Source organism: Myiozetetes cayanensis, unplaced genomic scaffold, assembly GCF_022539395.1.
Source record: "Myiozetetes cayanensis isolate MyiCay16 unplaced genomic scaffold, myiCay2020 scf4, whole genome shotgun sequence".
NCBI classification, from domain to species: Eukaryota; Metazoa; Chordata; class Aves; order Passeriformes; family Tyrannidae; genus Myiozetetes; species Myiozetetes cayanensis.
The window spans coordinates 27,928,288-27,946,213 of NW_026087631.1; the positions used below are offsets into that span (position 1 = coordinate 27,928,288).

At 38.7% G+C, this 17,926-nt stretch overlaps 1 protein-coding gene across 7 annotated transcripts in view; it reads right to left on the reverse strand.

Moving 5' to 3' along the window:
* Window positions 1-17,926, reverse strand: part of PJA2 (praja ring finger ubiquitin ligase 2) — a 75,095-nt gene that overhangs the window by 55,856 nt on the left and 1,313 nt on the right. For all 7 annotated transcript variants that reach the window (XM_050328404.1, XM_050328405.1, XM_050328401.1 and 4 more), the window contains exons 3-5: window positions 9,718-9,927; window positions 3,395-4,436; window positions 1,292-1,471 (exon numbers count right to left, since the gene is read on the reverse strand). In XM_050328404.1, coding sequence (XP_050184361.1) covers window positions 1,292-1,471; window positions 3,395-4,436; window positions 9,718-9,916 — 1,421 coding nt within the window. In that variant the 5' untranslated portion in view covers window positions 9,917-9,927. The remainder of the gene's footprint in view (window positions 1-1,291; window positions 1,472-3,394; window positions 4,437-9,717; window positions 9,928-17,926) is intronic.

Consider the following 17,926-nt stretch of genomic DNA (forward strand, 5'->3'; position numbering starts at 1 on the left):
AGAGAATTTACAAACATATGTGAACAACAATAGCTCAACATACAACAAAGACTAAAGAGACAATGTTTCCCAGACAGCAGTCCCAGGTTAAGAATTCAGGATTTGCCATAAAAATTCAAGAAACTCCCAGTGGTAATAGCTTCAGAACCAGAATTCAGTAACACTCATGGTTCTATAGCAAAGCTATTTGTCTAATGCTCAAGGTCAGCAGTACAGCCCCACCAAGGTTAGTAAATCTGGTACTAAACATTTTCTTATTTATCAAAAAGAAGGTCTTCATGGCAAAGCTTGGCCTGAATGCAACGCAAAGAGCTACTACTTGCAAGGGAAGCTATCTGCATAAGGAGAAAGTATCATCTCACTCCTGAATATTCTAGAGGAGCACAAGTCACTTGGATGTTTATTTACAGCCACAGGACTGTGAGTCCCATGTTCCTTATAAATGGGTAAATACACAGGAATCACATTAAAACTGTGTACATTTGCAGGCTGTTCACATCAAAGCTAAAGATTAAACAGCTGCATTGTTGTTATTCTGAAAGAGATGAGTTTCTGTAAAGTTTTCATAAAGTCACACTAATTCTCCAAACCTCAAGGGATACGAATACTAAAAAAGAATCAACAGCAAAGTGAACTGCTTGGCAACAGGTGATGTCAAGAGTTGAAGAAGCTGAAACACCACTTAGGTGTGGCTTTTTTGCTTTATAAAGACACAAGCTAAAGCCAATATTAGATGCTTAAGTTAAAAAACAAAACCAAACACTTTCCTTGGCTCAATATAGCTACAAATTCTGACTTGCAGCTACAGTTCATAAAGTACTGAATGACTGGAAAAATAAGTAAGTTATATAAAATACACCAAGCACGTAATTCAGGTTTACTTGAATCACTGATAGGGCTGCAGAAAACAAGGAGCAGCAGTGGTACAGGAGAAGCAATAGAGCAAAGAGTCAAACAAGTGCTTTTCAAGGAGTACTAATCAATATCAGAAGATTTTTATGTAACATTTAACAATTAGCTTTTGTAATCTGGCTTTCTAAAGTCACTATATCAAATCTTAAAACATATAGACACTACATGCCAATGCCCTCATTATTTCTCTTTCATTAAATAGAATTGTTTCCATGAAATGTCATTTTTTCCCTGATTTGAAATACACACAACTACTCAAATTGTTGTAATGATTGCTGCTAGTATAGCAACTGCTTTTTTATGTAGTGTCATGGGGATAACCCTGTTAGTGCTGAAGTCAGAAACTACAGGAAGTCAGCCATATGAGATAAAGCCATACCCTTCCTGGAAACCGCAGTTTGTGTTCTCTTCTTTAACATCACGGGTGATGCTCTGCACTTCACATTCATCCCTGCCCGAGAGAGTCTCCCAGCTTTCTTCACTGGAGGACTGCTCTTGTTCCACAGTAGTCAAACAGGCAGGCATAGCCGTAGCCCATTCTCCATCGCTGCATTCTGAGCTGCCATTTAAACAAGGCAACAGGGCATGAATTTAAACACTGCTTGAGGGGAAACAAAATCAACATTCTGCAATTTTCTACTCTTCTGTCAACACTGTGCTCAATATAGACAATCTTTTTTCCTAGGAAAAATTAATTTTGTGCTATTTATAGAGGTATTACAAGTCAACTATACATAAAAAACTGATAAAAAAAACCAACCAGTCTATACGAAAAAAAATAAATCATGAACTCTGCCCATCCTACTTTGTAAAAATGTTTTGTTCTTCCCCCTCCACATCTGCAGAGTACATGAAACAAGAACAGAAACCCAGACTCAGTATACACATCTTTCTCCCAGAACACAGAAACAGCAGCAGTGACACTGAGAACACCAGTGCTTGATTAACAAATAATAAGCAAAGCCAACCTTGCCTCTTAGCCAAACAAATTTAAAGTGAAACCTCTCACAACATATAAGCCATATAGAATGATCCTTTTCTTTCAATCATAGAAAGATACAGTGGATGACTCTCTGCAAATTATGTAATTCACTAGCCCAAACAGATGAATGGCAGGGAGTTTTTTCAAAGACAATTTGCTCAGCCGCCACACAGAAAAGGGTAGTAAATAACAAGTTGTGGGCAGCTAAAATTGTAATGGTAGCAGAATCTCCAGAAGGATGAACTACTGCTACCACTGGTAATGCCACTTAGAAGGTTCACTCAATACAGTGACAGTTGATCCCTACTGAAATTCAAAATGCAGTCAAATAGCCACGTCACGTCAAAAAGTTAGAGAAAACAAATACGTGAATAGCAAACATGCTCAATAGAGCATATTTTATATAGCAATCCACAACACCCACAGCTCAGTTTCCAATCTGCCACACCCAGTATGTTTAGGTGTATTAATGCTACCTCACAAACTCACTTTACATTAACCCTCCTTATATCTCATATTACAAGTCAATAAAAGTTGTAAGAACTTCCACAGTATCTAAGTACTTCCAAAAAACTGCACATTATACACTAAGTATTACAAGAATGAAGGATTTCCACAGATTATATTTAAGAATTTTAATCTGAGACAGGAAAATGTTTTTCTATGCCAATATTGACGACTAAGAAAGGTGATGGAAGTAAGAATATTCATTAACTCTGAGTTATTTTAATGGATTAATTTACAAAAGAAATCACATCTACTAAGAAATTCTGATAGGTAGTCTAATGCATCTGATATTGCACCAACTAAAGCTGAATACTATCATCTTAGAACCCTTTTTTTATTTGGTTCTTTATCTGGTTTTGGGTTGGAAGTTTTGTTGTTTGTTTTGGATTTATTTTGTTTGGTCAAGTTTTTTAATATATATTTAGAAAGATTATCTAAGCATACAGTAAGACTAGGCAAATTTTTGTAACCATTAATAGTTACTTTGGAAACACCTATTAGTCTGAAGAATTTCCATTAAAAAGGGGATATATGCAACCCTATTAAGTTATTCTTCAGACAGTACAAGGAAGAATGATTTCTCTCAAAGGGCTGGAGACAAGAACATATATAGGCTGCCACAGAGAACAGTGAAATTTGATGGAAAAAACCCCAAATTCTGAAACGAGTAACTCTTGAACGGAACTTTCAAAGACCCTTAATTTGTTAAAACCATGCTGAACAAAGCTTTCCCTCTCTACCCACCATCTGCTCTGTAAAAATAAAGACAAACAATTGATTTTCCTTAGTGGTAAGACGATCTAACCCTAGATACAAGTAAAGGCTTTTTACATTACCAGAAGAGTGAAGAAGAACTGTTGGTATCTTGTTATCTGATCATATTCAGAATTGTCTCAAAGTTTCCATGTCCCATTTGCTAACATATTATTCAGTTTTGCACATGATTTACACAAAAGCTTCAACACTAAAACAAATATAAAACTGAAATTTTACCTGTCTTCATCTTCATGGGACATTAAGTAGTATCTGTTGGAGTCTTCAGACTCGTCCCAAAAACTGCTATCATCTTGAAAACTTTTTTGGTTTTGAGTTGCTGCATTTTTTCCTAGGTCTCTTTCTGTGTTCTTTTGATCACCACGCACTCTTGAGAGAAAGAACATACCAGAACTTATCTCTTTGCTGTCTCTCAAGGGACACTCAGGATGGCAATGCTGGCCATCAGCAACTCCAATTCTCTTCCAGGGAGAGGAAAGGCGTTTTTCCTCTTCATCATCATTAGGGAGTTGCTTTTCTCCTTCTAGGTGGCTTGCAGTATTTCGTGTTCTAATTTTAGGTCTCACTACTGGCCCAGATGACTTTTCTTGGTCAGCCTTTCCATCAGTGACATTCAGTACATCAGCAACAGGGGTTCCAATTCCAACATTCACTATATTATTTATCTGCTGTGTTTCACAGCTGGTGCCACTCAGGTTACTTTTTGATATAGGTTGATCTTCAGTGGATGTAAGTGTCCTATTGTCTGGACATGCCAAAAGCACTGGTCCTGCTCCTTCACAATTTTCTCTAGAAACACTGTAGTTGAGAGCAGACAGTCGTGACTCTAAGTCCGTAAGACATTCCACATCTTTTTCACATTGAGAAAGTATGTTATCTATTCTTCCCTGAATGAGACATGTTACATCTTTTACTGAAGAGCATTTGTCTTCAGCATCATCTTCCTCTCCATCACTGCTATCTGGCTCATAGGAGTCAATGTTTACAAAAGCAATTCCATTCTTACCATTCAAATCATTATGTCTTCCAGATGTGTTTTTTGCAAAGTCCTCAGAATTTTCATCAGGATTCATAAAGTTTTGTGAGATTTCATTACCTTCCAGACCAGTACAGACTACAGAAAATGGTGGCCTGTTCACTTCAGAAGTTTGGCTTGACACATTTTGGCAAATGGGTTCTCTAGTTCCAGCATTTTCTGACAAAGGCTTATCTAATAAAGCTGGAGGAACTTGAACTAGTGGTCTGGAACTTTCAGAGAAAGCTGTACGAAAAAAATGCATTGGAATAATCAAACTCAACAGAAATATTCTCATCTACAACAACTGCTCAATAAAAAGAAGGAATAATTTACTAGGATCACAGTGCAAAATGATAGGCAGAAATATTTATCAGAGATGCAATCATTCTTCACTAATATATTTCCTTTCTCTTCTATACAAACTAAGCCTATAGAAATAGACCTAAATTATACAATTACAGCTCAGGATGTGATAGGAAAAAAAGTATTAAAAGAACATGTTCATAAGCAGAATTTTTACACTATTTATAAAGAAGGGAATTATATGATAAACAGAAAAACTCAAAAAACCATTTCTCTCCATATTGGACTAGTCATTCATTCACTGGCTAAACTGTGTGTTCTGCCACACTCAGATAAAGCCACTTTGATGGCTCTATTGGTTCTATAAATTACATCCTAAGAGCACTGTATTTTGTACGTTTGAGTACAACTCCACATAAGAAAATATTAGCAGGGTTGAATGGGTTATTGCAGTTAAGAGTTGCATCATCACAAATGCAGTTTAGTTATATTACCCTAGAACACCTCTTGCATAAAGGGACAATAAGCATCAAATTTAGCAGCAAGAGTTATAAAAGGTAAAAATATGTATACTGCTGCTACTACAAAATCAATCTTTTGTTCAAGTAAAGTCCTATCCAAGGCAATTGTCCTGTCTATTTTTGAACATAAAATGGTTTGCATAACTTGAAAGTACTTTAAGTTAATATTTAGGGGTTTAGAAACATAACTACAAGACCCTAAAAAATTAGGAAAAAAAAAAAAAAAGAAAGTCTCATCTCTCATCTAAATAGTTTATCCACGACTAGGTTGGTTAATTCATGGCACTGGAATCTTAGGAGAGCTATGCCCCTCAGCACCGGGAGTCTGGCTTCCAGAAAGTGATACTGTATAATTACATTTTATCTAATTAAAATCTTGAAGCTCCATTACTAAACTGCTAACAGCCAAGGCTGGCAGGCAGGCCCCTATGGAGATCATCCAGTCCAGTCCACTTGCTCAAGCAAATTCACATATAGTAGGTTACCAAGGACCAAAACCAGTCATACTTTTAGTATTTACAAGATTAGATCTCCTCCTACCCATCTTCCAGTTTCCTAGATTCATTAAATCCTGGATGATAACTCCATGATACAGGCACTAAAGGGTTGACTAGGAAAGGTGCCTTCCTTGAGCAGCTGCTTATTAACAGAGAGGGTCTCATGAGTGGAGACTGGCAGCGGTCTTGGCCACTGCAAACATGAAGTGATCCAGTGTAAAAAACCCCAGGTGACAGAAAGAAAAGTGCCAGCAAAACCTCAGCCCTGGGCAGAAGGGAAGTACACTCCAGGCTGCTCAGGGAACCAGTTTGTGAGGTCCCCTAGGAAAAAGCCTCTGAAAGGGCTAGAGTTCATCAGTGCTGGTCACATTTTAAGCACCACCTCCTAAGGGCACCAAATCAGGCAATTCCAAGATGTCTGAAGTCAAACAGGGAAAGCAGATGGCTGACCTGGCTGAGCAAGGACCTTCTTCTGAAGCTCAAGCAAAGAAAGAAGGTGTATGCACAGTGGAAGAAAGGTCAGGTAATATGGGAGAAATACAGAGAGTCTGCTTGTCACTGTAGGGCAAAAATTCATGTGGCCAGAGCTCAGCTGGAGTTGAAGCTCAGAAGAAATGCAAGGGACAATAAAAAGAACTCTTTTAAATACAGCAAGAGCAAAAGGCAGTGCAGAAATAACACGGCATGTTACAAGCTGAGGACGGTCAGCTCACAGAACGGGTCATAAACAAGGCAAAGGTGTTTAAATCTCTCTTTGCCTCCATCTCTAACACCAGTGATAAGCTAAGGGGGTCCCAGTGCCCCGAGCTGGAGGACCACGTCTGTGAGAACAATAAACTCTCAGTTGACCCCAAACTTGTGTGGGATCTGCTGCTTGCTCCAGCTGGATCTCTATAAATCTAGGAGGGGCTGATAGGGTTCATCCAAGGATAATCAAAGAGCTGGCTATGTCATCACAGGGCCTCCTTCAATAATTTTTCAGTGATTTTGAGAATCACAGGGCTATTTCAGTCAACTGGAAGCTGGCAAACAATTTCCCAATTTTCAAGAAGGGCAGGAAGGATGACCATGGAAACTACAGGCTGCTCAGTTTCACTTTGACTGCTAAAATTACAGAGAATATGAATCCAGGATGTATTGAAAAACATTTGAATGCAGCCACTGGTTACAGCCAGCACGGCTTCATGAGGGAAATGTCCTGATGGATAAATCTAATTTCCTTTTGTGACAAGGTAACCCATCTACTGGATCAAGAGAAGCCAGTTAATGCAGTTTTTTGATCAAAAGTAGTAAAGCTTTCAATACTGTCTCTCACAGGATCCTTCTGGACAAAATCCCCAGCTCACAGCTGGACATATGCATCATGTGGTGGGTAAGCAACTGGCTGATGGGTGAGGCACAAAGGGCTATAGTGAATGGTGTGACATAAGGCTGTCAATCTGTCACTAGTGGGGCTCCACATCTTCATGAACAACTTGGAATCACGACTCAAAGGTACATCAAGTAAGTTTGCAGATGATACTACATGAGAGATTTAATGACAGGCTGGAAAGCAGTGCCATGGAAAAGGGACCTGGGGGTCCTGGTTGATGGCAAGTTGAATATGAGTCAGCAGTGCCCGGGCAGCCAGGAGGGTCAACCCTGTCCTGGGGGGCATCAGGCAAAGCATCGCCAGCTGGGCAAGAGAGGGGATTGTCCCGCTCTGCTGTGACCTGGGGCAGCCTCACCTCAAATATTTGGGCAGTTTTGGACACCACAATAGAGAGCATCCAAAGGAGGGCCATAAAGATGGTGAGGGTCTAGAGGAACCTTCCTATGAGAAGCAGCTGAGGGCACTTGGTCTGTTCAGCCTGGAGAAGGGACACTGAAGGAAGACTTCACTGCAGTCTGCAGCTTCCACCCAAGGGGAATAGGAGGGGCAGGCACTGATCTCTTTTCTGTAGTGACCAGTGACAGGACCCGAGGGAACAGCCTAAAGTTGTGTCAGGGGAGGTTTAGGTTGGCTTTTAGAAAAAGCTGCTTTACCCAGAGGGTGGCTGAACACTGGAACAGGCCACGCAGGGAAGTGGTCACAGCACCAAGCCTTACAGTTCGAGAAGCATTTGGATGATACTCTCTATTATGTGATTCTTGGAATGACCTGTGAAGGGCCAGGAGTTGAACTCTGATGATCCTTATGGGTCTCCTTCCAAGGATATTCAATGATACTATATGATTCTATATAAAATGTCATGCCAGTTAGGAAGGAAATGTGCAGCATTTTAGGTAATACCTACCCATACAAAAATAAGTATCAACTGGGGAAAAATGTAAGTCAGTTCAGGTAAAGAAAGTAAATCAATCCAAAACGTTTCTCAAAGAGAAATCTGAAGAACTGTAACATACACAAGTAAATGTAATGAAAAGGCATTTTCTAATTAGTCTAATTTACATACAGAGCAACTGTATTAAGAACAAGGAGATAATACACCCTTAAAAAACTGCATATGACTAGTGGCTCCTAAAATAACTGTATGTTCATGTCTGTGTAACTGAAACAAGAAATGTGGTAGCATTATACAGAGACAGTAGGAAGGTCTCCATAAATGTCAACACTCCCTTACAGGAGATAACCCTTTAACTAGATGAAAGTGTAGAAAATATATGAAGCATAGACAATAGTAAAAATATACAAACTACAAAAAATTAAAACCATCCCAAGACAATCTGCATCACAGAATACTACAAGAACAGGACCATATGACAAAGTTAAACCAGCACGATGCTATTATAAAAAAAAAATTAGAAGAAAACAGTTCAAAATAGTCTATAAAGGAAGGAGGGAAAAATGCTGATGCAGAACCCCAAAATCAGTCAGGTTAGAAAAGACCTCTAACATCACTGAGTACAACCATAAGTCTCCCACTGCCAAGTCCACCACTAGACCACGTTCCTAAGTACCATGTATGCACACCTTTTAAACACCTCCAGCACTCCTCACCAGGAATTCCTGACTTCATCACTTTTGTGGGCAGCCTGTTCCAATTCTTTACAAACTCTCTGGTGAAGAAATTTTCCCTAATATCCAACTTAAACCTCCCCTGGTACAACTTGAGGCCATTTCATCTTGTCCTATTGCTTGTTATTTATATATTTATTGGCAGAAGAGACTTACACCCACCTTACTACAACCTCCTGTCAGGTAGTTGTAGAGAGTGAGAAGGTCCCTCCCGAGTCTCCTTTTCTCAGACTAAACACCCCCAGCTCCCTCAGCTGTTCCTCAGACTTGTGCTCCAGACCCTTCCCAGCTCCGCTGCCCTTCTCTGGACTTGCTCCAGCACCTCAGTGTCCTTTTTATAGTGAGGGGCCCAAATCTGGACACAGCACTCAAGATGCCTCACCAGTGCCAGCACAGGGGGATGGTCACTTCCCTGTTCCTGCTCCCACACTATTCTTGATCCAGGACAGGATTCCATTGGCCCTCTTGGCTTGGATACTGCTGGCTCATGTTTAGTTGGTGTCAACCAGCACTCCCAAGTCCTTTTTCCCTAGGTACTTTGGAAGATCTGAGGTTATATCAAATGCAGAGGGTTTTTTCGCTGAAAACCTCAGCCAGAGAAATGGGACTATATTTCTAATCCAAGAAGCCAACCTGTATTCCTCTATAAAATTATTATTCAGAAGATATTCTGAAGTCACAGAAGATATTTTGGGAAACACTAGCATCCAGTATTCACTAAAGAAGAAAGGGAAGCAGTCTAACTGGTACAAACAAATAAAAAACAAATTTTAAAGATTTTTTTATAGGCTTAAACTAATTCCCACTGTATTTACACTATGTCTGACAAAGACAGAACAACCTGCTACGTGACACATCAAATATTCTGTAGCCTAGTTCCAAATGGAAGGTTAGAATAGGCATTCTCTTCCAAGCGTGATTTTTAATTTGCTATGAAGACAAAATAATCTGAACTATACATTGTTATCTAGTTTGTTAGAAAGAATTAACTCATTCAGGCAAAATCACACAGCCTAGGTTAGACTATACTTTATAAAATGAAATTTAGCATGAAGGTAAAATGAAAACATATGCAATGTACTTTACACGTTATTCAAATGACTCTTCTCTTCCCTCCACATTTCTCTATGTGCCTTCCTCCTCCACCCAAAAGCATCCCATTTAGTTTGCAACTAAACGGCACATACACAAAGATATGTACATACATAAAGAATTCTCTTCCTGAACATCCTCCAGGTCTAATTGTTTGAAGTCTTTGTTGGGTTGATGCGCATCTCCATCTTCACTATTCCAAAGTGGTCTAAAGCCAACCCAGGTATGTCTTCTTCCATGTCTTCTACCCATAACAGTCTGGCATGTTCTTGCAGATTTTGGGCTTGCAGGTTTGGCAGCTGCTTGGCCCATTGCTATGTGAGCTTATAAAGGAGAGAAAGACAGGTGCTCATTAGACAACAATATGTCTTTGTAACTTCCCTCTTCCCTAAAACTCTGATATACTTTTTTTTAGCATGGAACTTTCCATTTCTCTGAAGTCTTGAGCTTTACCAACAATATGACTATTAAGAACATGAAGTGCTCCAGGCTTGTGTGTTATACAAGCATGTAACTCTCTTCATTGACATGAACTAATATTGGCAAACACTCATCTTAACCCCACCTTAACAAATTTGTAGTGAATACCAGACAATTTACAAAAAATATTTAAAAATTAAGTCCAGATGTCAAACTGTTTTTTTGCACTTCTACACATAAATCTGACACAAAGTGTATCAGCTTTCAGAAAAGACTTGCAAGCACTGTAATGGAAAATCCTTCTCATTATACAGAATAACTCAGGCAGCCCCAGCCAGCTTAACTTTGTGACCAGAAAAGTATAATTAATCAAATCACATCTCCTAAAACAAAAGGCCCAAGTCTCAGGGAGAAAGCTTTATTCTTAATACTAAGTAGCATGCTCAGGAATAGCTACAGAAAGAATTGCCCACATAACAGCTTCCTCTTACAGCAGTTTTCTGTACTGTCGGAACTTACTGCTTTTACCAAGAAAATATGGGCTAGGTAGTACAAAGGAACAGGAAAAACAGTGGGGAAAAGCTGCCAACATTGTAATAGAGATTTTCATACAGCAATACTATCAGCTGTTAATAATCTAACAGAAGGGTTCACATCCAAAGGCTATTGCTTGCACAAATGCAATTAGAAGTTCAGTATTTCAAATGTACAGTGGCTTTTTTGTGTCCCCCTAAGTCACTTTTAATCTTTACTAGATATGGAATTCACAGAGTAGCAAGTTTCTGTTCTTGAAAGTTACAAAATTAAAAAGTTGACATTAAAGACCAGAAAGATAAATTTTGCCACCATTAATATAGAGTATTACAAACTTGACAAAAATATAAAAGCTTTTTTATTTCCTGGCTGTGAAATTAATCTCTTCATTGCCCTTAAAAAGAGAATATCTATGAGCAGAGACATATGAAAGACACTGAACCTTTGCAGGAAAAAAATTATCTTATTAAGGCATCTTAGGCTTTTTTCCTCCTTTATCTATGAAGCTCTATGTAGTTTGATTACATATCATCTTCATCGAAAATATTTTCAGGTACTTGTCCAAACCTGCCCATCCCATGTTAAACAACAGAAGCTAAAATGGCAATATGGATTTTTAACTACAGCACTCCTTAGAAAGGTGAAAACCCAACCTATTTTCAAAAAAGAAAAAAATCAATCAAAAAACACCACTTCGCAACTAATGCAGGAAAAACAGGACTGACAATTTTTTTAACTAGTCAGCCAGTAGCTAATATCTTTACTAAGACAATCAGCAAGGTAATTTTATTCAAGCAAGCTCTGACAATTCTTAAATTTCAACTGATTACAATGTGGCTGGTCAGGAGATTGCAAGAGGGAACTGACAAAAAGCAGCAACATCCAAACTTGAAGAGCAGAACACAACAGTTAGATTAGTAAATCACAACAGCAAAGCAGAAATCTGTCCTCAAGTGGTTGAAACAAACAAGGTAAAAATACAGCATAATTGTCTAATTCTTAATTTTATTTTGTTCTCTAAAATACCAGTATTGTTCAAAAGCAGATGTCCACTCAAGAGAGTCAAACTCTCTAAATATGTTTTATTTTTAAAACATTGATGCTCACAGCAGCAAAAACCTGGGCAATGCACTACATTTTGTTCCAAATAATGCTCTCACATTCAGAGTATCTCATCTTGTATTCAGCTGTTCTTAGAAGATAGAGCATGCAGTCATTATTCTTCTGCCCTGGGGAAGATTTATTGGATCAACATAGCAAAAGCTTTCATCACAGGATGTCATATGAAAGTATGGATGTCACATTTGGTTTTCAGAAGAGTTTAACTTCTACCTAGATATAAAATATCTCAAAATAAGAGGATGTAGGCATTTATTTATTTACCTGCATGCTTAAAATGGGCAGCAATTATGCATCTGAATCCAGACAGCAATTTACCAGAAACCCTTCAGGCAATGAAGCTCATGAGACACAATATCCTCTCTCAGGTACTCCAGGCTAACTCAGCCTTACAAGTGGCTTCCTTCAGAAGCAGCTCAGTTTAGTGGTCCTGTTCAAAACACACTGAATGTTCACTGACAATATGCAGTTCTGCAAAACTGACCACCTTAGAGATGCAATGCACCCGTGATTAAATAACTAAGGCAGGGAACACAAGCTAGATATTCACTTCTACACACATCTCTATCATTTCAAAAGGGTACTACAATTACCTGAATTCCTCAGAGGGATCATTAGCAGGAAAGTATTTCAGATTACCAGAGCTGGATTAAAAAAAAAAAAAAAAAACAAAAAAACAAAAACAGGAGAGACCATCTCCTAAGATGCACAGTACACAAACAGGTAAGTCCAGCCTTTCCCAGGCACTGCCTTAATAACAGATGTAGAGTGGAATGTTTCCTCTTGCGTATTCTACAAATACTGCACTAAGAATACCACTCCCCAGAGACAGCAAATCACAGGCTGTAGCACAGGAAACCTCAGAGCCTAGACCCAATCTATCTGACTTGTCTAACCAACTTGTCCTCTTTCTCCAAGGAAAAAAAAAACCCCAAACTGTTTTTCCAGAATTAAGACAATGTTCAAGATCAGAGTAGATGCATGCATTCAGGTGTTCACAACTTAGTACTGTAATTTGAGCATTCAGAAGTTATCCACTTTCTAGACCACAATCCTACACACAAATCTCAAATCATTCCACTTTACAGAGCCAGTAGGACAACTGGAGTTTCCTGATCAGTCACATGGTGACAAGATCCAGTTCTCACCCACTGAAACCCAATCACCTCCCTTTATTTTCCTCTCCATTCCTTTTTGTTCTTCCCTACCTTCTCAATTCCCTCACATTCTGCACACCAGAGCCAAAAAAAGCAGCTTTCTTGGGCCAAGGATGTATGACTGGTATCTTACAACACTGCTCAAAGAAATCACCAACCCAAAGCACTCTCTGATTCTGAGACTTGTGGCATGAACCTAACTCCTGAACAGGGTGATGCTGAGTGCCACAGAAGCAGGCAGGCTGGTTTTATTTGTGACTCCCAGAGCTGCTGTGATCTACCTGGATGGCAGAACTTTATTGCAGCAGTCTAGTTCATAGAAGCAATGGTAAAAAAATCATATAAATTAAGGAAATCATTTTATCCAAAGCAGTTCTGAACATGTGAACAAAATCCTACCTTTCTTCCAAAAGCTGATATAATGGACACCCTTACACACCCAGCAATTTCTGTAGTTAAAGGAACACGCAACTGAGTTTCATAACTGCCCCTGAAACCTCCCAAGATTTCATCAAATTTACCTGGATCTTATTCTCACCCTATTATGTAGAATTTTATTTCCTTGGTATCATTCCTTCACACACAGAGTTACCTCCTAGGCCTATTACATACCTCACAGGATTAAAAAAAACTTGGGAGAATGTGGCATGGGAAGCAGGAATGGGAGAAGGGAAAGAGTTGGGGAGGTGGAAGAAGCAGTCTCAGGTGTTTTTCATCCCACACAGAGGAAAGGGTGTTGTCACTTTCTGCTGCAGAAGGTATTTAACTAGTTGAATTTTTTTAAGAAATGTGAAGTTAGCCCCAAATATTTAAGAAGTTCTTTTTTCATTCTCGTAATAACTCATATCTTTTTATGCTCTTCCTCAGATTTTTCATAGCATTCCTGAAAAACTTATATGTTTACTCTGGTCCCAATCTCAACAACACCTGACATGGAAGGAAAATTAAATCCTTTATTCTACTCAGTTGCTCTTTTTTTTTTTTCATCTCTATGAATTACAGAAAACATTTTCTTCTACAAGGCAACAAAAGGATCTTGCACTCAAGGTTTGAAAAAGGAAAGTATGTAATACTGTTTTCTAGGTTACCAAATTAAAAAAATAAATCTGCATTTATTCCCAGAAGTATATGACTTCATTTGGCTGTCAAATGGGCAAAACTTAAAACCAACTCACATTCTTGGCACCCTTTACCTTACCTGATTAATGCTAAATCATAATGAAAGCACATCCCTGATCAAATTAACTCGAAGTTAGAAGTAAAAATATTCATATTGTCTTTTAAACTGTATTGTCCAACATTTTTTACCTTTAACCAATATTCTAAACCTCTTTCTTTCCTACAGGTATCAAAAGCTTCCTAGTGCTGATGAATTAAAAGGAAATTTGAATTAGAATAGAGAATTTTCAGTTTTCTAAGCACCACTGTTCAGGACTGAGGAAAAATTACTTCATTTCAGTTAACAGAGGAAAGGCATATAATAATCCCCAAAAGGGAGAGAAGTATTTCCATTTAAATTATTAAAACAACATATTACTATCACAATTTCCCTCTCTTGCCAGTATGGGTAAATTAACACAAAATTCTTTATTTTTTTTTATTATGCTCAAGAACTTCAAACTACATACAGTATCAAATTACTATTCAAAACAATGAATATTCAGTTAGAATTTACTTTCAGTGCCCAGGATTTATCTGAACCTCAGAAAACCCTATGTCATGGTCTAACCCTGGTAGGCAGCTAAGCACCACACAGGTGCTCTCTCACTCTCTCACCCAGTAGGAAAGGGGACAAACTCAGAAGAGTAAAAGCGAGAAAACCCATGGGCTGATAAAGACCGTTTAATTTCTTTTTGAAGAAAAAAAATAAGGAGGCAAAGAAATGAAAATAAGGAAGGAGAATGATGGAAAAAAAACCCCTAATTGCTCACCACTGATGCCCAGTCCCTAAGTAACAGCAGCCTGGCCAACCTGCTTTGCCCCACATCAGCTTCACATTCTGAGCATGACACAATATGGCCTGGGGTCAGATGGAATCAGCTGTCCTGGCTATGGCCCCTCACAGCTCCTTGTGCACCCCCAGCCTGCTCACAGGTGGGGTGAGAGGCAGAAAAGGCCTTGATTCAATGAGAGCCTTGCTCAGCAACAACAAAAACATCCCTGTGTTATCAGCAGTTCCCAGCAGAAAATACCGAACATAGTCCCACACAAACTCCTAGGAAGAAATTTAGTTTTTCGTCAAACTGCATGAACTTACTCAGCTCTAACAAGTCTCCTTCTTTGAAGATCTAAATCTGTCTTCCCTCTTAAAAAGCTCAGCAGCTGCATTAGCACAAGTGGGGTGAAAGACTCAAGTAATTCCACAATCCAGCTGCTACAACACTACACACAACTTCACATTATTTCCAGTTTATTCATATTGACTTCCTCTAACTTTAGCCCTGTTCTCTTTACTGTCTTACACAAAACTGTAAATAGTTAAAATGCAACATTTTCACCTTCCTTGACTTCATCTCAATCATGTGTTTGATCTGATCTGATTAACTGACAGCTCTGCTTTACCACTGTTATAATCTATTATCTTTTCAGTTTTCTTCTTCAGTTTTTATCCTGACTAATAGCTTCAGCAAAAATTACACATTAAACCTCAACTTGACAGAGGAAGATTAAGTAACTGAAGTACTAAAAACATGACAGTGTCATGCACTAACCAAGTAAGGGCAAGTCCATCCTCCCTTAGAAAGCATTATAACTTGGGGAATAAAAAGCTTTACTTTGCCACTAGTCCCTGTACCAATCTTTTCAGTTAATAAAGAAGACTATCATAGGATGTTAATTATCAGGCAAGCTTTCTTATCTCTCTCCTTCCTCAATATCACAAGTTTTTGTATACTAGACAGGTGTACTAAACCAAGGGCACAGAAGTAGCACTTCTTACCTACAGATTGTCCAGAATCTTACCTACAGAAGATATCCAGAAATTAAGTCACTACCCCCCCCAATTATATTCTTTTTTTTGACTTTCACATTTTGCATTTCTGTTTCAGTTCCAATTACAAACTTTCCAGAGGATGAAGCATCTCTCTAGAGCTGCAAGACAAACACTCAATACTCAACAAAATGCCAAAACTTTTGTATTCTTTAAGCAGACAAGGTATACTTCTACTTTTGCCAGAGCAGATGACCCAAACATATGTTAGAAACTGGAACAATCACTTCCCTCCTGGGTTATGGAAACTCCTCTTGAATGTTTCGAAACATTCTGACACTAAGCTGACATGGCAGGACATTTTGGTATAACAGTTTATCACTAGTCTCCTGAGCAATCATCCACAACCCACCCTCAGGATCAGAATTATTTTTCTGTATTATACTTTTCTATATTATCAACTAGTGGCATCATTTAATTCTCAAATCTGTTATCACCTTGGAATTTCCCCCCACCCCTGCTTAGCATCTAACAGAGAGATAATGAGAGGCCACAGCAACTCAGAAAAGCCACAGGGGATTTTGGAATCTCAACCACCACAAACTTTTCAAGTCATGTTTTAATAAGTGTTACAGACACACACACATATGTGCCAGCTGGAATTCTCTCTGCTTCCACAGTCACGTTTTCAGTTACCTGAAATGCTGCATAAAGGTTTAAAATAAAAACATCATGCTTGAAATAACTAAATTTGAAAAGCTGTTTTGAAACTACTCGGAATGATTAATGCCATTGGCAGCAGAATTACTAAATATTTTTTCCCCACCATGACACATGAGCATTTAGCAATTTACATGGCCATCCACTCTGTCATCCTTGCAGAGTACTCCACTCATTACTGAGAGCTCATCAATAATTACCTCAATTTCCCATATAAATAAGTTATAGCCCTGCTCCACATAGACAGCCAGGTGCAGCCTGCATGACAACCAACGTTCTTGTAAGACCTACTACATTTTGCACTTTGACAACCCAAACAACTGTCCCTGCATTAAGCACCTACAACACTACTAAAAGTGCTTTAAGACACTCCCGTTAAGATGCATAGTGTGTTTTGTTTGAGTTCAGGCTATCAAAAGCACAGAAGCTGAAGTTCCAGACACTGATGGAAAGTACCGTGCTCAGTTCAGGTTAGTGTGTCCTTTAGGGACAGTCAGAGCACTCCCTTATCATGGATGCTCTGAACTGAGTATCTCCTCCAGAGGTTCAAGTTTACCTCGGCTTATTCCACATTCAAAGTTGTTTCTACAGCTCCAGCATTGTTTCAAGGTATTAAATGAAGTTTTTAAATACATTTTCCTATTGAAAAATAAATGCAAAACAGCCCTGAGGGACCTGTTTGAAATACGTGACTAAACATATAGACAGAAGACTGCTGAAGCACCATTGCAACTGCAGTGGACTTTACCAGACTATCCACTAAAACGGAGAGAGGGTCACTACTGTATCAGTGAATAGATGAATTATAACAACTTTATTCCCCACACTTTGTTCAAAATATTATGCAGAAATACTAAGATAAACCTTGAAGGAACCATAAATTTTATGGTCACAGCTTCAATGACACCCACACCCCCAATTACCTCGATGCCAAACAAACCCAACTCATACTGCAAACACACAAGGCAGGGACTGCCTGCCCCAAAAATGTCCCCAATGCAATGGGATTCTAGCCTCTACTGCTGTACAGCACAATAATACTTCTGTTTTCATTCAAGCCTTCCTAAGAGGCCAAGAATCAAAACGTACACACCTCTACTAGTTACTCTGGAGTATCATGGAGATGTAAAAACACTAGCAACACCAGCTTAACTTTTTGCAACAGATACCGTAACAATTTCTGTTGAATTAATCCAGTACCTCAAAACAGTATTTTTCATTTGCTGTGAAAATTTGCTTTTGCAGAAGTAAACATCTTTGTGGAAACAGCTAGTTTAACAAAGCGATAATTCACAATATGTCTTATCTTGATGAGCGTTTGATCTGTCACAAACTCGTGCACATTACCTAAACCACACTGCAATTCACTGCACTGCAAAGAAAATTAAAAAAAAGGCCTATTTCACATAGTGTTCCTGATCCTGCATTTTAATGCAACTTCAA